Genomic DNA, 22,476 nt, shown 5'->3' with positions numbered 1-22,476 from the left:
AAACCTGCATCCATCTCTTAAGATATTCATAACTGGACAAAGAGGCACACTGTGATTCCAGGGGACAAATATTATTGAATTGTTCTTGCTGGCTCAGCATGTTTTTTACATTTTTAATGTAAGAAAGGCAGAGATTTGTGAAAGATAAGGAAAATATTTAGGAACAAAACTTGAAGAATCAAGAAATCTCAGAGGTGAGAGGGGAATTTAGAGTGTGAAATGAATCTCAATCCCATCAGGTTATATTCAGTTGTTTGTAGCTGACTATGAGAAAAGCCTATGAGGAAGGTTTTGATGGGCTGTAGCTCCAAGGTGATCATTAATTCATCCTTTATTAGACTGTGGGCCATGGACAGCTACTGCAACATCAGTATAGTTCCCCATCTAGGTTTTTCTAGCTAAAATTGCTGGCAAAATTATGCAAGAGCCAGCTATTTATATAGGTGTAGCTCAATATTAGCTCAAACTTGCAAGATGTTGGGTCTAGATGAAAGTTACTAACTTGGAATCAAGAAGAAAAGCTTTCCATGCTTGAATGCAATTATAATTTATTATTTCTGTATTTGGGGAGGGGGTTCCCTTCTCAAGGCAGTTGAAAATACTGCTTAACAAACCATGGTAAGATTTTCCTATGCTTTTGCTGCTATACATACCAACTCAATACAACAACCACCTGCAAACCTATGATAAAACATTGCAAATAAAGAAAAAAAAAAGTCCCAGTTCGCCCTTGGAAATTCAGTTTTTTTACTGTTTCTCTTTTCCTCAAGACTTCCTGTTGTAACATCAACCACTTCCTCTCCCCCTCAGTCTTTTTGTTCATCCCAGAGGGCTCCAAATGAAAGGTGCCAGTATTTCAATTTCACTCTCTATGCCTTTGCCACACACTGGCATTCCACGTCACCTTGAGGTTATCTTGGTATGGTGCAGAACAGTGTTTTTCAAACTTGGCAAATTTAAGATATGTGGACTTCCACTCCCAGAATTGCTGGTTGAGAAATTTAAGAGTGAATGTCCAGACATCTTAAAATTGCCAAATTTGAAAAACACTAGTTTAGAATAGGTAGAATGGGTAGCCCCTTTGCAGAAAGCTTCTTGCACCTGGTATAGAACCAATGGCTTCCTGAAAGAACATGTGCAAGAGGGGGGGAAAGATGGGTCTGTAAACATAGCTCAAGCACAGATTTGAATGGAAGATGCATCTGCCACAGTGGCAGAGTGGTTAGAGTGCAGTATTGCAGGCTATTTCTGCTGACTGCCGGCTGCCTGCAATTTGGCAGTTCAAATCTCACCAGGCACAAGGTTGACTCAGCCTTCCATCCTTCCGAGGTGGGTAAAATGAGGACCCAGATTGTTGGGGGCAATATGCTGACTCTGTAAACCGCTTAGAGAGAGCTGTAAAGCACTGTGAAGTGGTATATAAGTCTAAGTGCTATTACTATTGCTAAGTGCTAATAAGAATGCTACCCATGCCTCTGCGGAGGAGACATTCTCCCTCCTCCCCAAATCTACATAATGAATAGTTGAATTGGGAAACAAGTTCCTTAAGAAAATCTGTATCCATTGGCTTTCTCTGTATAGTTTTTGCATATCCAGGTGAATTGCATGAAGAATATAAAAGCTGGATATAACATATGTTCCTTCTAATCATAGGAATGGAAAGGAAGCTAAGCTGTGATATTTAAATTATACTGGATATGTATTCAGTGGATAACCTATGTTTTAAGATTAGAAAACAAATTTCAACTAAGCTGCTCAAATGTACATGCAACTATGGAGCTTAAAACAAAACAAAGTGGAACAGCAATAATATTTACAGCTTTCATAAAATCAGCACATGAATACAAATGCACAAAAGAACATGGCTTTTCTTTCTTAGAAAAGCAAGCTAAAACAATGGTATAACTTTCCATTCTCCTGTGCAGCACAATAGGAAGTTTGTAGCACATGCATGCTGATTAGCATAACTCTTACAACATCTGATCTTTTAGCACACTTCCTCATTTGCCTATAGCTGTGGCACAAAATCACTGTTTTATTTTTTGACATGTTCCAGTTTTAAAGTAACTTAGTCTTTGCTGCTGAAATGATCAGCATACTTCTTTGGCCATTTGATTGATGACACAGCCAGGGGTTGGGATCTGTCCAGTTTGTACTGGTCATTTTAGGCTATTGCAAGCAGGGCCCTCCCACCAGGTGCCAGGCACTACCTTCCATGGCCTTTTTGGCATACACTGCAGGTCAGAGCAGATATTTCTGGAGGCTTGCACCATGAGGCCCGACTGGCATTTTCCAAAGCACTTGTCAGATCTTACCTGGGATCTCTCTATATGCACATTTAATACTTTTTGAAAGCAACTACACACATTACAGATTTTCCACTGTTTCTGAACAAGGTTTCACATGGCCCCATTTCATGGTGGATAAAAATTAATGGTTTTTTAAAAAAAATTAATGGACTTTTAAAAATTTAAATCAGATTTTTTAAAATTTAGATCAGATTTTTTTTATTTTTATCAAATTTATTTTAATAAAATGCTTTTGGAGTAAAAATCTATCTAAAAATAGTTTTCTATTTAAGATACATTAATAATTTCATTTATTCAGCATGAAACGGAGCTTAGTTATGTAGTATGAGGCTGTATATTCTGCAATATTTACATCTTTTGTAAACTCATTCAATGAATCCAAGCTCTGTAAGCTGAAATAACATGCACTGCATTGATGCATTCACACAATTTCACAGTAACCATGAGATAAATCATAAAACAAAGTTCAGGAATATTCCTTTATCCCATTGTTTTAAAAATCTATGTATACTACAAACTGTATGATTGTTTGGAAAGAAATGCATCTGTAGCACCAGGCTCTAAGTGTGAGTAGGAAGGGCAAGCAATAAAAATGAAAGTGAAACCTTCTAAGCAGCTTATAAATATAATATTAAAGAGCACCTGTCATTTCAGATCCATCAAGGCAGCGCCTGTTAGCAGGCATCCACTCACTTGCTGCTTGCCATGTCCCTCACCTTGTTGTGTCACTGCCGCATCACCAGCCGTCCCTTTAAAGTGAATGGGACTGTCAGTGAGTCAACAGCGGGTCAGAGGAGCTGCTGCAGGACAGAGATGACAGCTGCTCTTTAAAAATTATGATTTAAATTGAGTTGATTTAAAGCAAGCCTTTTTACTAGTGATTTAAATGATTTAAATCAAGTTGATTTAAATCACGATTTAAATAATTTAAATCACTAGTAAAAAGGCTCTATTTAAATCAACTCAATTTAAATCCATCCTGCCCCATTTGTTACTGGTTTTACTACTTTTGTCTATGTCATTAACTGCATTTATTCCCTGCCTTTCATTCAGAAGTTTAAGGTGGTGTATGTTGTACTTCCACTCTTAATTTCCCCATCCCAAACATCCTATGCAGAGTGTGCTATTCAATCAATGCTCTTGATTGAATAGGGCTCTTTCTGTCAAGTACCATGGTCATGTCATGTTTGTTGGGGGTGGGGGAGTATGCCCATTTTGCCCACGTGCTCTCCATGGTAGGCATCAGCATCAAGGAATTTAGCTTGTCTTGAAAAGGGAGTGGGAGAGGTTGCTTAACTCTGAGAAATTTTTTTTAAAAGTATGAGGGAGACTCAGAACAGTTCTGTCTTGCCCATCTTATTCTTAAAAAAAGGTTTTGGACAAGCTTGCAAGGTTCTGCTAATACATCTGTTTACACAAATGTAATACAGTATTCCTGGAATCTTTGCAGTGTCTGTTTCTTGACCTGAACCACCTCAAAGGGCTCACAAGCAGCTACTTCCAGGCACTGCCATCCACAAGATCAGAATTGAACCCTTGGTTTTTTGCTGGCAGCACAATCATTTCCTCATAGCATGAAATGAAGACAGGGTTCGGATTCATTCACTTACCCTTCCTTTTTTCCTTCTTTGTCCAGTACCACCTACATGCCAGGCTTTTTCTAAACCCGGGTTCTGTGTTCTTTTGTAACTTATAATCTTCTCTTAAAATACAACAAATGATCTCTTCTACTCTTATCCCAATTCTTCTCTATAAACAAATCTTAACGCCTCATCATTTCTTTCCTGATGTCAGCGAAAGTCCATTAAGGATTATCAGAGGTAACAACATATATCTGTTTTGACCTTGATAAAAAAAAACTACTTTATATTCCTTCCTTTTGCTTTTAATAATCTTCATTTTAGTTAAGATTGTAATGTCCTAGAGCTCGATTTCTTTTTTTTTAATGTCCCATCTCAAAATAATTCTTTGAAACGTTAGCAAGCCTCTTTTGTATATCCAGTATAGAAAAGTTATCAATTATCTTATAATTATTAAGACACTAGCTGGTTTCTTTTGTATATCCAATTTAGCATCTTTTTCCATTTCATTATTATAGCTTGTCATTTTCAAATCCACTTTCAGATCAGGGTGTCCTGTCTGGTAAAACTTGTTCCTTTTCCATAACATCTTCTAAACACAGTCCATCTGTAGAAGCAGACCCTCTTAAAATTAACTTCTGGGTCCACCACTCAAAAATGTCCTTCAATGTATCCATTATTAAAATATTTTGCTCCATTCTGTATCAGTAAGTCACATTTGAGTGTTCTTCTCCTTTAGCTGGTATCTTTAGTTCCTTCTAAACTCTCTCCTTCTGTCCTTCCTTCCTACCTGCAAAATCCTGTAAGGAGCAACTGTCTGAAGCCCTTGTTGGTGATTTAAAGTCCTCTGCTGAGATGGTTCAACTTCCCATGTCTTCCTTGGAATTTTTTTTTTTTTTAATTTGATTTATATGCCGCCCTCCTCCAGAGACTCAGGGCGGCTTACAGTGCGTTAAGCAATAGCCTTCATACTTTTGTATATTTTTATACAAAGTCAGCTTATCCCTGAAATCCATTTCAGGGAAGGAAAACCTTTCATAAAGGGAAGATTGGGATAGTGATATATTTTGTTTGTGGAAAAGGCATATTTGAGGCAAAGTGAGAGAGAGGGAGGGATGTGGAAGAAGTTTTGTCTCTCTTTATTACTATTGTTCTCCTATCCCCCACTTTCCCTTTTGGCATTTTTAAGGAAAGTGGTGTGTTTTTTTTTTTAATGATGCTTTATGCTCTAAAAGGCTTTCAGAATAATTGATTCTCTTACACAAAGGTGTAGTTCAAGCTTCTGCTATTCTCATCATGCTGAACTGGGGAGAATCATGCAATGGGAGAGGGTGTGTGTGTTTGTTTGGAGCTCCAAAAACCATTTTGCTTTTACCACAGAAAGTCAGTTTTTTCTTTGGAAACTTACCACACTCATACAATCATTCTGATATCAGGATCTTTCACAACACTACTCTTATCCTTCAGGGCTGGCTTTTATTCATGTTTTCTATAACAGGGAGGCTTCTCTCTCTCTCAAAATTTTTCTTTCAGACCCCACAAATATTTGCCTTTCAACTCACCCCAGGTAGGGACTTGTTCAACTATCTCACTAGTTTCACAAAGCTCTCTCTCTCCCTCCCTCCCTCTCTCCCTCTCCCTCTCCCTCTCCCTCTCTCTCTCTTTGTGTGTATGTGTGTGTGTGTGTGTGTGTGTGTGTGTGTGTGGTTTGTGTAAAAAGAGTTGTCCAGTTTAGGAAAAGAAAAAAAAATCTGATTTATCCATGTCTCTTTCAAGGTCTCACCACATCATTTATGTTTCATTCAGAGAATAGTTGCCCACGTGAATCTTTTGCTGATGAGGCTTTCAAAGGGTTTTGAAGGGACCTTTGGGAGAGTACAAAGGACATTCATCAATTTGCCAGGCTGGAGGTGGGAAGGACCAACTTTATTTGCTTAGAAGCAAAGAAATGAAAGTTCCTTCTTGATAACCATAGTATGAAAAAAATTAAGTTAGTAAGGGAAGGCGTAATCCTTCCTAACCATTGCACAATAGAACTCTGTGCATGTCCTTGGAAGAGTAATAAAAAGGTTGGGAGGAATGTATATTACATACATAAGCAGGGAAAACCAGTAAAATCTGCATCCTGAAGATTGACTAGAAGGGGTTACAACAATTATTAGACTGGATTCTCTGATGTGAATTTGACTACAGAAAGGAAATTGTGAAGGAAAATTAAAGGAATTTACAAGCCAGTTTAAATCCATGTTTATCCATATCATTTTATTGCATCCCTCTAGGTCTGTGTCTTAACAGCTTTTCAAAGTTTATTTTGAAAATTTAAACTTTGCTTTTAAAAAAATTAATTTGGAATAATGAAATAAAGTGTTAATGTTTTTAAAGTATTAGTGTTTTTCAAAAGGCATTTTAGGCATTTGTGCTTCAATTATAGGACTTGCCAATCTATTTTCCTTTCTTTTCTTTGTTAATGTATCTTTCAAAGTTATTTTAAATTGGAATAGTCGATAGATGGTGTTAAGTAAATAAATAAAAGTTACCTGAAAATTGTTCCATGCCAAATATTCGCACTGAAGTTGATAGCAGTTTCAAAACCTGCAGAAAAGCTGATTCCAGAAAGTAAAAGATAAAACATTGGCTGCTTCAAACTGGATTATTTTTTGTTTTTTTTTTGTGTGGGTTCCTTCAAGTTCATCTTGACTCCTGGTGACTGCTTGGACAAATCCTCGGGGGTTTTTTTAGTAACATTTTTGGCAGTAGTTTCCCATTGCAAGTTTGTAGGGCTGAGAGAAAGTGTCTGGCTCAAAGTCACCCAGCTGGCTTTGTACCTATGGCAAGACTGGAACTCACAACCTCTCAGTTTTTAGCCTGGTGCCTCAACCACTACACCAAACTGGCTCTCCACTCTTCAGATTGATAGGGTGGGGGGGAAAATGAACGTTACACTGGCAGTTTAGTTATAGCCTGCTCATTACACGGACAATTAAAAAAAAATACAGAGTCAAAAGAAGTAGATTCTCTACAATCTGAATGGTCACTTACTATCCTTTTAGTGTATCAGTGCAAAATGATACTTTGCAATGCTTGGCATTACAAAATGTGGCAGCCCTCCAAATTTCTGTCTTGTAGCCATGTCCCCATTTGCACTATGCAACATTTTTTCCTATAATGTTTCCTTCATCTCAAGACTAGACCATGAGTGAACCAGCCTTAAGTTGTCCTTAAGTATGCTGTTGTTAAAATATTTTTCCTGTTTTTTCTATACTACCTAAGGACAGCTTCAGAACAAAAAAATAATGTTGGGCGTTCTCATTCCCTAATATGGTGAAAAATGTGATGGCTAAATTATTGAGAACAGAGGCAAGATAGCAATCAGCCAGCAGAGGCAAGAGAGACATAATGGGAATCAGACTGCGTTCACACACCTATCACAACAGGTTAGAGAAGGATGTAAGCATATGGATGCTAAAACTGCTTTGACTGGGGTACTTCAGACACTGTTTCAGGCCTGGAAATCACTATGTCACATTGAACTACTGGTGCTGTCACAGAAATGCTATGCCCAATCAGCAGTGGCAGTGAGGTCTGTCACTTAAAATGTCCCCTCCAAGGAGCACCCAACAGGGAGTTAGGGCAAGAGAAAAAAAGCCACAACCATTGCCACACCTACACAGTACAGGCAGCAGAGATGGTCTGTGGGTAGTATACAGGCTGTCTTGCTTGACTCATTTCTCAAAACAGGGAGCTCAATTGAAGTCAACAAGACAACAGCCTGATCTGATGTTCTGTATTAGAATTTCATAATGAGGGAATCAACGCACTGGGTTTTCCACTCATCTAACTGTCTATATTCTTCTTTCACACAAGGGAGCCTTCTGCTTCCATAGATCTTCTCAAGGACAGCCAAGCATAGCTGGGAGGCAGTAAGTTAAACCTCCTCAGGTTTAATACTTTGGGAATCTGCTTCTTACCAGAGCCATACTTGTATGGTCCCTTCCTTTTGAGAGCCCTGTGGTGTCAGAAAATTCAGGGAAGAGTGTTTCCCACAGATTGGGCGGTAGCTTCCTACTGCTCTTCCTAGGAGAACTTGGTCTTTCAGGAGACAAATAACTCTCTTCGCCTGCAATAGAGTGGGATTCTGAAACTTTTTCTTACCTGCAGGCTGGGCTTTCAAAGACACTGAACAAACAGCCTGTCCTGCTGCTTTCAGACTGAATTAAATGAGAGGGGAGAGAAAGAAGTTTGTTACGCAGGTTGCAGTAAGTTATAATGTGAAACATTTGATTTTAGGTATTATATGAACAATTGAACACAATAAATGTGTTATCCGATAAACTATAATTTAAAAAACCTTCATGACTTAATTTGGACCTATGAATGTGTATCAATAATAGCTCCTTTGGTGAGGAGGTATCAACCCAAAATTCAATTATAAAACTTACTGGCTAGAAGTGGAAGGCATACAACAAGCCTCTCAAACATTGATTGTCTGTAGTGTTTTAACCTAGCCAACATGGAGGTTACTGATATAATTAGACTTTGCCCATATTCTTCAGCACAGGAGCTCATCTGATGACAGCAGGTAGTTGGAGGAGGTAGATGAGGACTCTTTATTCGTTTGGCCTGGTTACTTGGACTGTGTGGTGCCAGCTTCTACAGTAGAGAGAGCTATGACTTGATTAGCAGCTAAATTAAACATAATAAGTAACACAGCACTAGAGTGGTAAAATCGTGTGTGTAAAATCACGTCAGTAGGTCTTCATCTCAAAAGGCCTTTTTCAGGTGCTGAGGATCCCAATTACAGAATATTCGTATTGGACTTCTCTCTCTCCCACTTTTCTTGCATCCTACATTAGTGTCCATTTGTTTTTGCCCAATAATTGGGAGTCTCAAATACTGAATGGGCCCATTGCTCTCATTACCCCAAGCCACTACCTCTGCTTTAAAAAGGCCCAAAAGCTCCATGTCATGCACTCTATCATCTGACTTATTGGCTTCCTACCTGGAGTTCCTACAGAGTTTTGTAATCTTGGCCAATTATCTACAATATGAATTTATGACAATGCTGTTTGGTTAATTTCTCTCTCTCCACTAAGTCCATTTTCATTGTGCCTGTTCCAGTTTTATATGGAATGTATATTATGTAATAATGTAGAATTCTGTGTAACTCTGCTCCTTCTTGGCACCTCTCTACCCTCCCCCCGCCCTTCGCCCTTCGCCAACTAAGTCTGTTACTGATTTTGACCACTGTACTATGACAATATCTTCAGGGCAGATACTGTAGCATCAATGTGAGCCACCGTGGTGTAGTGATTAAAATGCAGTACTGCAGGCTACTTCTGCTGCCTGCTGCCTGCCTGCAATTTGGCAGTTCAAATCTCACCAGGCTCAAGGTTGACTCAGCCTCCCATCCTTCCAAGGTGGGTAAAATGAGGACCCAGATTGTTGGGGGCAATATGCTGACTCTGTAAATCGCTTAGAGTGGGCTGTAAAACATTGTGAAATGGTATATAAGTCTAAGTGCTATTGCTATTGCTATATACAGTATTATACCATGTTATGCCTAAGTGTGACAAATTTTACCTTCTGTTTCTCAGCTGGTATCTTCAAGGTGTAGGATTGCACCTTTAGGCAACCAATGTTAGGTTTTGTAGAACCGTTTGCTTCTTTGTGTTTGCAAAATCTAAAGGCAATTTCATTGTCTGAGAAATGTATTTTTATGAGCAATCAAAAAGCAGGATATAAATATATTTATTTTATTTTTTTCAAAATAAATTTATCAGTGTATATTTTATTTCTTTTATTTTCTTTATCACTATGTGGCTCTGCAGCATTGCAGAGTAGCATATACACAAAACCCAGAAGTAATCCAATTTAAATTTAATTTCCAAGCCAGTGGCATATATATTTCGTAAAATATGTAATAAAATTATTTAAAAATAATTTAGTATAACTTAATGTTGAATAAATGCTCTGTTTGATGTGTTTATAAAGAATGCTAAAATATTTTAATAATAATTAAAAATTAAGTTTTAAATTTGAATTCATTTTTATACTCTATAAAAGCATCCAAGAATTTTTAAAAATTATTTGGCTAGGAAAAGTATTACATAACCCACAAAATGAGACAAAATTTATCTGTTCAGTTCTGCCATCTTAATTAATTACAGTACAATGAAATATATGGGGGGGGAAAGGCACCCAACTTCATATATTTAAACTGTTTTTAAATTTTGTATGCTGTGTTTTATCTCGGCTGCTCACCGCCCTGAGTCCTACTGGAGAAGGGCGGTATAAAAATAAAATAAAATCTAAATCTAAAATATATGCCTATTCAATTTTGCAGATAGTAACAGGTATTGCATTCATTGTAACAGTTAAGCATTCGTGTTTTTTAACGAATAAATTTGCATACGTACACAATAAAGAACAATGAAATGAGAAATAGAAATGTGCACGCTGGAAGCCGGGCAAAATCGTGCGCCTCTACTTGAATATTCATGAATAGGCGGGGTCTACTTCACTACTGACAGGTCTAGAACCACGAGAGGAACCTTCGGACCTGCCGCGGGGGGACACGCCCACTCTCTTTAGTCTGCCTCCTTATGTCCGACAGTAACCTCGGCAACACCTCCTCCTCCTGACCCCCTCCCTTTCTGGCTCTCTCCTGTCTTAGGACAGCCAATGAAAAGCTGAGAACCGCCTCACGCTCTGGACGCCACCCTTCCTTCCCAATAGAAATGGCTTCCCTCAACTCTCAACAAGCTAGCTGTCCCTTCACGTGTGTGCGTAGGGGAGGGGGGGGTGTAAAAAAGGTGTGGCTAACCTTTGCCTCAATTAAGCGTTGAAGTTCTTGCTCCACCCTTCAGCCACCTGTTAGCCAATGGAAGGTGGGAGCCGGGAGTCTTGAAACCAATCGGCGCGACAGAAAAGTCGGCAGGGGCGTGGCTTAGGTGCGGGGGCCGCCGCGGCGGTACTACTACCGCGGCTGTTAACCGGGTTCGAAAGGGGTAACGGAGTGGGTTCGGAGTCGGTTGGGTGGCCCGGCGGAGAAGATGGCGGAAGACCTCGGGAGCGCCCTCGCCGCCGTGGTGCGGCGCGGGCTCGGCCTGAGCCTGGCCGACGTAGCGAAGTCGTTGGGCAGTTCGGAACAAGCACTTCGCCTCATCGTCTCAATCTTCATGGGTGAGTAAAGGCGAGGAGGAGGGACGAGCGGTGCGGTGCCACGAGGGAGAGAGCGAGCCTGCCCCGGCGGCCCCCCCACCCCCACCCGCCGCCTCTCGGGATACCTAAAAAGCCCCGCGTCGTCTTGCCTTTCCAGAGTCAAATTGAGGCGGGGGTCTCGGGGAGAGAGCGACTGGGCTTCTCACCAGGAGTAGGGGCGGCCCCCGTGAAACCGGATCCCGGTGGGCTGGGCGATCCTTCATGCCTGCTCTGACAGACGATCTCCTGTACATACCTTTTTTTTTTTTTTTTTGCATTTATGGTCGTCCTTATTGCCTTACAGATATCTGGCGTCAGCCCCAGGTTGTCATAAATCTCTGGAGCAGCAAACTCTTCTGAATGACAGTCTGCGAAGGAGGGGGTGGTTAGGGCTCCTATAGCTCTCTAATGGTTGGGAAGTGCTGGGAACCGGGTGAACGAGGAGCCTTGCATGACAAGTTACGCCTTCGGACTTTTTTTTCCTTTATATCCCCCCAGGGGTGTCTGCAAAAAAAAGTGTGGAGATAGGTCTTTAAAGTGTTAACGACTCTGTTTATCCTGTTTATCCTAGCTATTACAGGGTGAAGGAATTATGGACTGTACTTCTGTCTGTCTGTGGTAGCCCACTGGTTGCAACGTCCCATTAAAATTTAGAATAACAAACTCCGGGGAAAAAAAACAGCAAAAGAAAAGATAGCAAAGCTATTATTCAGGAATGGCAACTTTTTCATTCCCAATTTCTGCTCAGACATTTCTTAAGAATTAATGAGCCTTTCTATCTGCCTTTTGCATCAGTAGTTAACAACCGGCAATAGAAGCTTGAATGAGGAATTGTTTTTCTTAGGAGATGGTTAAATATGTGAAATGAACATGAATCATTAGCTCAAGACTTGGCAAAACTTTAAAATATTATGGCTTGTAGATGTTGGAGCAATGCATATTTACGTAAAAGAAGATGACTGCTTATGTTCTGTTTCAATTTGTTAATCTAAATTGTGAAAATGAACCCTAGGTCTGGGAATCTGGAAATACCTCTGATGTTGAAACATGAGAAGGTGGTAATTATAGTTCCAGATGGAACTACTGCTATAATTTAATTAATATTGCTATATTGTGTTCTTACAAAACACAGAAGAATTTTATTTTTTATGAATGCTTGCACTAGTAAGAAAAAATACAGGTATCACTTGCTTATTTTAATTACCGTTCAACCCTAGAAGTTATCCTTCTATATGTTTTGATCTAAGGCCTGTTAAACTCGTGGCACGCGGGCTGGATGCATCACATGCTGGCCATACCACGCCCGGTTTAGTGAAGGAGGAAAAAGTTGCGATACGTCATGTGAAGACGCGAGTTTGACACCCCTGATCTAAGTTGAAAACAGCAACGCTTAATCTTTTTGGGCTCAGTGGAAAGTTCTCATTTTCTATAAAGAAAGCCATGTTATCAATTGCAAACATGATAATGTATACCAGAGGACATTAAACCACATTGATCCTGAGCTCAGTGACATGGCATATAAGTTTTGTTTCATCACTGAAAATTCATTCCAGCTAATATGTTACCATTCAGTTGATAGATAATATCTATATATGTAAAAACGAAATCCACTCATTCATTACGAAATCTCCAGAATGGTAAAGCCTACAAACTTGAAATTTGGCAATACGTTCCTCTTGGCTTCCAGGTGCTCGCTAAGAAAGGATTTTTCAAAATGACCATCAGATCATTAGTATTTCATATACAATATATTCATATACAGTATATTAACATGCTCTGATGGTAAGAATTTAGACGTTCTACTCCCCCTCCCCACATGAAAAGTTCCAACTGCCACTTGCCTCACATTCCGTTACGTCAGGTCAAACTGGCAGACGTTCCACTCCTTCACTCAGGAGCAGTCTGGGGGTCCTTAGAGTACTGAACATCGCTACTTCACCAAAATGTCTACGCCTTTCACCTATGGAATTGCTTCCGAACTCAAGGTGGCAGGAGAGATATTCCCTTATGTGTTTCAATCACCAACCACCACTGAGCCAACGGATTGTGAACCAAATTTCTCCTGCAAAGAATCCCAGCCCCAACTCACTTCTTGCACTGACCTCCTCAGTTCAGACAAATCTGTTCCTTCTACTGTAACACCAGTTAAAGGGAAAAGACTGTCTGCTGCCCGGAAGTACAACAGATGCTTCCAAATGACGTCTTTTGGAGCCAGAGAGGTGAAGGAGGGAAATTTTATGCCAACATTCAAAGTGCATGGGCAGGTCTACCACAGGATAGGGAGCATCATGGCGGGGCCTCGGCAGCAACCTTCATTTCTCCAGATATACTTTGACAATGAGAGTCTGTCAAGACCACGGGGATGCTACAATGGCTGTAAGGTGTGAAAAATGGTCATAAGTAGCAAAGCAAGGGTATCCAGCTAGTGTGTGTATATATATAAAGAACACTGTGTCTTGATTGATCCTCTTATCTTATGCACCTATTGTTTTGCCATTCTAATTCACATGTCCATTCAAGTAAAAGAACTGTGTAGCACATAGGAGTGCCTAAGCTACTTTGTAGAAGAGAGTAGGAACTAGGATCATAACTGATTACTTTTGGGGGAAGGGAAACCTGATTTTTTGGTTCATTACTGTGCTGCTTTCTCAACTGAAAAGCAATATAATTTTGGAGACCAAATCCAGCACATCTTGCCAATGGAATGCTATCCATTTGAGCTACATAATTCTTTTTGTTCCTATTCTTAATAGTCAAGAATACCCTGAAGAGCAAATTAAGAATCACTTGTATTGATACATAAAGGTGGAATGCATTTGTTTATGTAATAGATCTCAGCATCTTACTTCATCTCAAAGTTTTAAAAGCAATTTGGTTTCACCAGTATGACAGAACCAGTAGTAATTAATTCTGTATCTCTTATAGAAATCTTGGCCTTCCCATCCAGGGAGTTCTCTCTCCTATAGTTAAAACTACTTAGTTGTTTCCCAAGCTTCTCTCTGTTGTAATCTCTGCTAATCTCAGAGTGGAATGACTTTAATTTAATGTACTTCTGCCAGTTTTTGAAGATCAGGTAACATGCCTATCCAAAGATGTACATGTGCTTACATTCACTGTTTCCATTAACCATTCATCTAAGGGCTTGTATGTTGAGATAACTGTTGCTGCACCCTCTTCCATACTTCTGTATGTTCCTGAATCTCAATGGGTGGTTATTTTAAGGCAACACCAAGATGACTGTATTGTAGACCTATGTGTTGGGAGAATTGCAGATTTGTAGATATTTTCTCATTTCAGGTGTGTGCTTAATTAAGGTTTCCAAGGTGTTGTGTAAGATCTTCAAAATAGCCATGTATTATAGAAACATGTATTCATGTATTCAAAATAGAACATGTATTCAGCACTGTGGCTTGTCAAGATTCCTCAAGTTTACATGGAATAGAAGGTTTTACCTTTTCACATTAGCTTTCCCATTGCTTACTTACTTCCCAAATTTCCTCTGGTAGTTTTTAAAGCAGGAATTTAATATAAATAAAAGACATATCTGATGTATGTTCAGTTCTAGTATCCTGCCTATATGTCATTTGTCAAATAGGGGTTAACATTCAGGTTTTGGGAGTTCTTAGCTTATATATATATTCTTGTTGGAATAATAATATTGCTGTATCATTTGATGCTGAACTGAAAAAAGTTTATTACATTGCCATCAGCTCTTACTGGTGCCATCAGAACTCAAATCTTCTCAAAGATTTGTTCTCAAATCTGTTCCGTATCCTGTTTCTGAGAGAGAGAAAAAAGTAGTCCAACCTCCAAGTCAGGATCCGACATCATGCAATTCAGTCCTGCCTCCTGTGATTGGTAGCATTTTATGATGGCTTAAGCATCATGGTGAAGTTTTCTTTGTAGACACTGGGATAGAAATGTTTGCATGCAAAGTATATGCCCTGTTACTGTTATGTGATTCTTCATAGAGAAATATTGGAATCCCCAAACCTCAGGCAGTCTGAGTAGATTAGATTATAGTAATGGTGATGATTTTGCTCTTTTAATGTTAACATTGAGCTGAAGCAGAAATAGCGTGTTGATTGTTTGCAATGTTATTTGGAGGTAAGTATAACCTGAAGGGATAAGGAAGGGATATTTATTGACAAATAGAAAGCAATAATGAAAGAACAATGGATAGTATACTTGGAATCAGAAAAAAGTCATCCTGACTCGATACCTTTTCCTAGCTTTTGTTCATTTGTATAATAATTCATTTCAATGCAGCTTTCATGGAAGGAACTTTCAAACAGTTTGGATCTGTTGCTAATAATTGCAAACCTGTTGCTCAATTTCTACAATTGTTTATAGGGCAAAAAATCCATATAAATCAAAGGTATGTAATACAAAAGATAAAAAAATTATGAAAGCAGAATAGCATTAGCAGATATAAGCACTTCAGATTTAAATTAAAAAGCTGGAAAATAAGTATCTGTAAACTAAAGCATACATGTATTGAACAAATAATACAATTTAAAATAGACTCCTGAAGAAAACATCCTATGCTGGAATGTCATAATCCATGGTTTCTATCTGTCAGTTTTGTTGGCAGTGAACTAGTGGAAAAGCATTTTGCGAAGTTTTTAATGCACAAAAGTGCATTGGTGGGAACAGAGTATTCACTAAATGTATATTCAAGGTAGACTATTATTTTTTACATGAGCCTAGGTCTAGGAAATATGTAATGTTTTGATTGACAATCTTACAAAGTTTACAGGTTTTCATTTTAATGCAGTTCCACATCAGCAACTTTTAAAGAAGTCTGTATGCTTCTTACAGTTTGTATAATTTTGGATTCTGAAAATCAGCATTTTTCTTTTGAAATACTTTGCTTCTCTGGGTATGTAGATAAAATTTGGAGGTATACAAGACAGCATATGTGATGATCTTGCAAAGGATACGCACATTATGATTAACATAATGTTCAGAATGGTTCTGTGAACATGGTCCTTAAAAATACACATTTGCCATTACAATTGCCGATTTATTTGAAAAAAGGGTATGTATTTTCTAAGCCTGGCATTGTTCTGAGAAGCAAAAGAAAGTGGTAAATATACATATGCAAATACATTGCACAGAATGCATCTGTTTTGTCCCAGTGCTGCTTTTGGGAATTGCATCTTAGATTTATAATCTTCATAAATGTATTTAAGCCAGAGGTGTAAACAAACAAATGCAAATCACAGGCAATGGATTGCTGTGTTTCTTTTTCTTTCAGTACATTTTTATCACACACTTTCATTTTCTATATAAATGTTCCCATGCAATTGAGCTATTTTAATAGTGCTGTGGAAATCTCGACAATCTGATGAGTTTAATTGATTCCCTCAAAAACCAGTTAAACCTGATATACGGCAGCTTATAAATAATATGGATTTGAGCTTTTGAAATTATTTGAAAATTTTTGGGATTAACTCTGCAAAGGCTATATCTCCTAAAATTTCAAAATTAACTACAAATTGAGAGTGTCCTTTTGCAGGATTTTTGTAAGTGAGAAAGATGTTTGTAGAAGTTGTATATTTATTAATAGCTGAGTATTAATATTCAAGTATATATGTCTGTATAAAACATATATCCAGGAAGCTTGAGATGGGCATATTGATTTAGAGGGACAGAAGAGAGTGAAATCTAGTTTATGATATTGCTTCTATATTATATGGCAGCTGGGTTACCATATTTTCAGTATGTAGTCTAGTGGACAGAAAAACATGTATTACAGAATGTGACATGTTTTGTTTTAAAAGTTCAGTTTGTGAAACTTGCATATGTAACCTGGCCAAAGACAAAAAGCAGAAGTGAATTGAGGTGGCTTCTTTGCTTGCAACTCAGGCTGCACTTGAAAAAGATAAAGTATTTTATAAAGACATCTAAAATATTAGTACCTTAGGATAGATTACTTATATAGTATTTTATATCTCATTATAAAACATAGGAAAATATTGTGATTAGGGAGACAAAATAATTGTCCTAATTGGGGACTATGTCTTCTAAGGAAGTAATTCAGGAAATCCTTTTACAGTTTCAATAGAAACTTTCCTGTGGCTATTTTAGAGTGAAATTTAAATTTATGCTGCTTATTTGAAACAGGAACTTGGGCTATATATGCTGAGGTGCATTGCAGATCTATAAAGCTTTAGTTATCGCATCAGTATAGAAGGCAGGAAATAAAGTAAGGGGTTACACTTGTACATATCATTAAAGGGTCAAAGCAAATTTTACAGTTTTTCCTGAGTTCTGTTACTCTTAATATTTGAAGTCACTCGTAATGTTTGATTATTTTCCCCATTTTCTAATAATCGGTTTAGGGAGATTTGGATACATAAAACTTATTTAAACATATTTTACTATAGAAAACTATAATTACTGTGGTTTCCAACATGATGGGGAAAAAATATGGTATACTACTTTTAATATGGATCCCAAAACATTTTGAAGAAAATCCTCTTCAGAGGAATTGTACAGAGAACAAAAAATGCCTGGAAGTTGAAACCATAGGACTGCATCAATTGGTCCTGATTTAAGGATGAAATATAGGAGAGGCTATGTCTTTATTACAGATTTTTTTTATTTTAGAGTCCTCTAAATGTGCTGGACTACAGTTCCAATCATCCTCAGCCACCATAAGGAAGACTGGTTATGGATGAAGGAAATTGTAGACCAACACATCTGGAGAATATTATGTTTGTGAAGGCTGCTTTTCCAAGTACCGTGCAGATTCAGCTTTTAATTTGGATTATTGAGATGCAAACACTTAAATTGGGTGATGGGCAGTTTTTGAAAATGTAACATTTACAGGTTCCTTCCTTATTAAAAATTCACAGCTGTAATAATAACAGAATATCTTTTCCAACTGTAAAAAAGGAAAAAAAATATATCTAGTGGTGTTACAAGGCATATTTGCCTCTACTGCAATGAAAAACTTAGAACTAAAAACATTGTTTCCATTTTTGTACTATAACTTTATAGTAGAGTAGAACTACTGCCATTATAAATACAGACGCAGAGTCAGTCAAAAAGGACTCAGATGCCCATATACATAAAGAATGAGGAACAAAGAGGGTAAAGTTGAAATCTAGTACATGAGGGCAGGTACATTGTTACAATTACTGAAACTTGGTGGGTTGAAACCCATGCCTGGAACATACTACTAGAATGATTTAAATTGTTCAAAAGAAACAGACCTAACAAGCGGTTGAACAACCATTTGTTCTTTCCAAAAATACAGTCTCCAAATTTTGTAAGATCAGTTTACTCATTTTATAGCCTCCTATTCCCCTAAAGCTATCGCTGTTGGCTATCAAAAAGTGGCCTACGTTTTGGATAGAAGATCAGAATATAAGAATATATATAATTGAATGTTGTGAAATACAGATGCACTGTATTGATTTCACTTGTTTTCTCTCTTTAGGATACCCCTTTGCCTTGTTCCAACGCTACTTCCTTTTCCAGAAAAGTGACTACCTCATCCACATCTATAATACAATAATAGGACTTTCACTTGCCTACTTCAACTTTGGTAAGAGAGCTAGAAGAAGAGAGCACTGGGAAGGTGCCTGGGAGGATGTGCAATGCTGCTTGTCTGTAAGATGTTTGTAATCACTTCTATTTACTTTCTTAGGGCCACAGTTCTGTCACTCTCTCATATGTGTCTTCGTACAGTTTCTCATCTTGAGGCTCATGGGTCGCACAGTCACTGCCATTGCCACTACCTTCTGCTTTCAGATGGTAAACATTTATTTATTTAAATTTAGCCACCCAACTCCAATGAACATACTTCCTCCCTTCATGCTTTTTTATGGAATTCTGATGTTGTCTGGGTCTGATGGGTTCAGCAAGTACTGTGAGGAAATTTTAGGCAGAAAAAACAGAATCTATGCAATAGCATGTGATTTTAGCTAATGTTTTTCAGACATATTTGATGGCTGGCTATTATTTCACGGCCACAGAGCACTATGACATCAAATGGACCATGCCACATTGTGTCTTGACTCTAAAGATGATTGGTAAGTAATTCCATTTCATGCAGTTCCTGACCTATGCAGTTCCATCTGGTCCCTTTATACTCAGTCTTGTGGGTTTAATTTATTGTCTTGAAGATCCCAGAGTTCTTATATCTTTAAAAACCATAACAGACAACTCATACCCAGATGTTTCTTAGCTGAGCTGTGACTAGATCCATATCAGTTCTATATTGGCTGCCCCCAAAGTGTTCAATAGGCATATTTCTTGTTTGATAATGTATATTTTTTGTAGGTTTGGTTATTGATTACTATGAAGGCAGGAAGGAAGAGGTGAGTAGTACCAGTTTTTTCCCTCCATTATTCTTTAATCGTGAATTGGAATCATAAGAGAAATTAAAAACACTTCTGTGATTCATACCAGATCACCTGTGGTTGTGAAAACATTCCCAGAATATTCTTTATAGGATATAAATCATCACACATTTAGACTGAGACTTCAAAATGAAATGTAGATACTTAGTGGAAATTCACAATGAAGGAGAAAGAGATCTTGCAGCAATTGAAGTCCAGATAGCTGTCAAGCTGGTGAGCAGACTTACCGTATTTTCCGGTGTATAAGACAACTGGGCGTATAAGATGACCCCCGACTTTTCCTGTTAAAATATAGGGTTTGGGCTATACTTACCGTATAAGACTACCCCTCTTCCAACGCACACCAAATAAAAATTAAAAAACATCAACTGGCTCACCCACAATGTAAAAGCAGCTGTGCTAGACCCAAAATGACCCCTGCAACAAGCAGGAACCTCACACAGCCACAAAAAGCCCAAAAAAACAACTTTCACACTTTACACACACACAACACAACACAACTGGCTCACCCACAATGTAAAAGCAGCTGTGCTAGACCCAAAATGGCCCCTGCAACAAGCAGGAACCTCACACAGCAACAAAAAGCCCAAAAAAACAACTTTCACACTTTACACACACACAACACAACACAACTGGCTCACCCACAATGTAAAGCAGCTGTGCTAGACCCAAAATGACCCCTGCAACAAGCAGGAACCTCACACAGCTACAAAAAGCCCAAAAAAACAACTTTCACACTTTATACACACAAAATTCCACATACAGCTTTGTGAGATTTTGTGTGTTTGTGTAGTTAGAGTGAAACACTACAGAAACACACTAAATCTCAGAAAGCTGCACAAATATTATTTTATTTTTATTTTTATATGAAAACTAAATTTAAAACTTCCTAAACTTTAAATGGCTAGGTCTAAAAAAAGAACAACTAAAAAAAACCCCAATTAACTATTTTTTTTAAAGCTCCCAAAAGGGAAAAAAACTTACCTAATAGAACAGGGGTCTCCAACCTTGGCAACTTTAAGACTTATAGATTTCAACTCCCAGAATTCCTCAGCCAGCTTTGTTTTGCTGGCTGAGGAATTCTAGGAGTTGAAGTCCACAACTCCTGCCTGCTTGATTGCAGGCAGGGAGTGGCTTGCTGATGGAATGGATTCAGGCAAGCAAAGCAAGGCAAGCGTTGCGATTAGCAGCTAAGGTAAGCAAGCTGGAGGGGGAAAACTTTTTTCCTTTTACAGGGCTCTGGCGATCCCAGCTGAGTTGCCTGATTGGCAGGCAACTCAGCTGGGATCGTCAGAGCTTGCAGAGCCACGTAAAAGGAAAAAAGTTTTTTCCTTTTACATGGCTCTGGCATCCTAGCTGAGTTGCCTGATTAGCAGGCAAAGCTGGGATCGTCAGAGCTTGGATCGCCAGAGCCATTTAAGGCTCGTCAGAGCCTTTCGGGCTGGTCTGCCTGGTTACAGGAGAACGACATTCGGCGTATAAGACGACCCCCGACTTTTGAGAAGATTTTCATGTGTTAAAAAGTCGTCTTATACGCCAGAAAATACGGTAAATCTCTTTAGCTGCAAATAGCGGGCCTAAAATTATGTGTTTATTAAGAGAATAAAACTTACAATTGTTTTTATCGCACCATCTTTCAAAAAGACTCAAGCAGAAAGGAACATTCCTGTATCTCATAGATCTTAGACAGTGGCACCCTTATTCCTTCATTTAAACAGTGCAAACTTTATCATGAACATTTCTTTTTGCTTCCATTAAATATACATGGAAGATTAAAGCAAAAAAAAACATGGCATCACTGACCAGTTAGAAAAATAATTGTATTCCATTTAGCTGAAGATTTACAAATAAGACCAAGGAGGGTAGTAACCCCCTTATGAACTTCAGTGTTGGTTCACCAGATTTGATTCACCAACTCTTCTGTATTAAAGACAGTATTACTACTGACTTTAAAAAAACTTAAAGTGTAAGCCATCAAGTTAAAGGCTAACAACATTTATTTGAATAGTTATAAGCATTTGATGCATCAAACTAAAATTAAAGAAAGGATGAGATGTTTTATGTGCATGTGGCTAAAACTGTTATTGTAGTACATTCATTCCTAAGTGGAAGTGAATGATCAGGCATGCAACCTGGATGTTTCTCAGAGTAAGTACAGAGTTATTTAAAATATAGCAAAGGTTCTTCATGGGAATGTTGGAGGCAAACACATATTAAGATAAAGTCTCCGTATTTTTAAAATTATTTCTTTTATTTGTTTACTAGCCTATGTTATTGCTTCATTCAAGCTAACTCTACTGTATGAATACAAATTCCAACAGCTAAACTTCCCACTGATCCCATTCTATGCAATACTCAGAGCCCTTCTTGACAGACACTGGAACAGAGTTAAATCTCTGGCAGTCTCTGAGGTCCTAAATTTGAAGATAATAAAATTGCTGCTAATTCTGTCAAAACCAAATTAGGCAGTCATACTGTACTAACAGAGGCCAAATTCTAGCAAAATAGAAAAATCTCTAATACTTGAGACTACAGAGAAGGTAGTCCTCGACTTACAAAAGTTCGTGTAATGGCCATTTGAAGTTACAATGGCATTGAAAAAGTGACCAATAACCATTTTTCCCACTTACAACTATTGCAGCATCCCCATGCTCATGTGATCAAAACTCAGATGCTTGGCAGCTGACTCAGACTTAGCTGCTGGGTTTTAGTGTCCTGGGATCATGTGTTCATCTTTTGCAAACTTCTGACGAGCAAAGTCAATAGGGAAGCCAGATTCACTTGACAACCGTGTTACTAATTTAACATCTGCAGTGATTCGTTTAACAGTTGTGGCAATAAAGGTCATAAAATGGGGCAAAACTCATTTAACAACTGTCTTGCTTAGCAACATGAAGTATTGTGGTCACAAGTCGAGGATCACCTGTATGTTGCTTCAGAGCGATGGAAGCGGGCTTCCTCCAAATGTTGATCTTGAGAAAACAAAAACTGAAATAGCAAACTTGGTGTTCA

General features: G+C 38.3%; 2 protein-coding genes across 2 annotated transcripts in view; one reads left to right on the top strand and one right to left on the bottom strand.

The window, feature by feature from the left end:
* C1S (complement C1s) overlaps positions 1-9,564 on the bottom strand; it is a 30,805-nt gene extending 21,241 nt beyond the window's left edge. The window contains exons 1-3 of the mRNA XM_087886506.1: positions 9,470-9,564; positions 8,042-8,097; positions 6,427-6,492 (exon numbers count right to left, since the gene is read on the bottom strand). The gene's annotated coding sequence lies outside the window, so the exon portion shown is untranslated. The remainder of the gene's footprint in view (positions 1-6,426; positions 6,493-8,041; positions 8,098-9,469) is intronic.
* A 1,252-nt stretch (positions 9,565-10,816) lies between these two features.
* Positions 10,817-22,476, top strand: part of LPCAT3 (lysophosphatidylcholine acyltransferase 3) — a 17,618-nt gene continuing 5,958 nt past the window's right edge. Inside the window, exons 1-5 of the mRNA XM_034411008.3 lie at positions 10,817-11,071; positions 18,540-18,647; positions 18,750-18,856; positions 19,041-19,134; positions 19,385-19,422. Coding sequence (XP_034266899.2) covers positions 10,942-11,071; positions 18,540-18,647; positions 18,750-18,856; positions 19,041-19,134; positions 19,385-19,422 — 477 coding nt within the window. The 5' untranslated portion in view covers positions 10,817-10,941. The remainder of the gene's footprint in view (positions 11,072-18,539; positions 18,648-18,749; positions 18,857-19,040; positions 19,135-19,384; positions 19,423-22,476) is intronic.

Source organism: Pantherophis guttatus, chromosome 2 (genome assembly GCF_059756535.1).
Source record: "Pantherophis guttatus breed Tessera chromosome 2, ASM5975653v1, whole genome shotgun sequence".
In the NCBI taxonomy this organism is placed as follows: domain Eukaryota; kingdom Metazoa; phylum Chordata; class Lepidosauria; order Squamata; family Colubridae; genus Pantherophis; species Pantherophis guttatus.
This window is presented reverse-complemented; position numbering and strand designations above follow the sequence as displayed.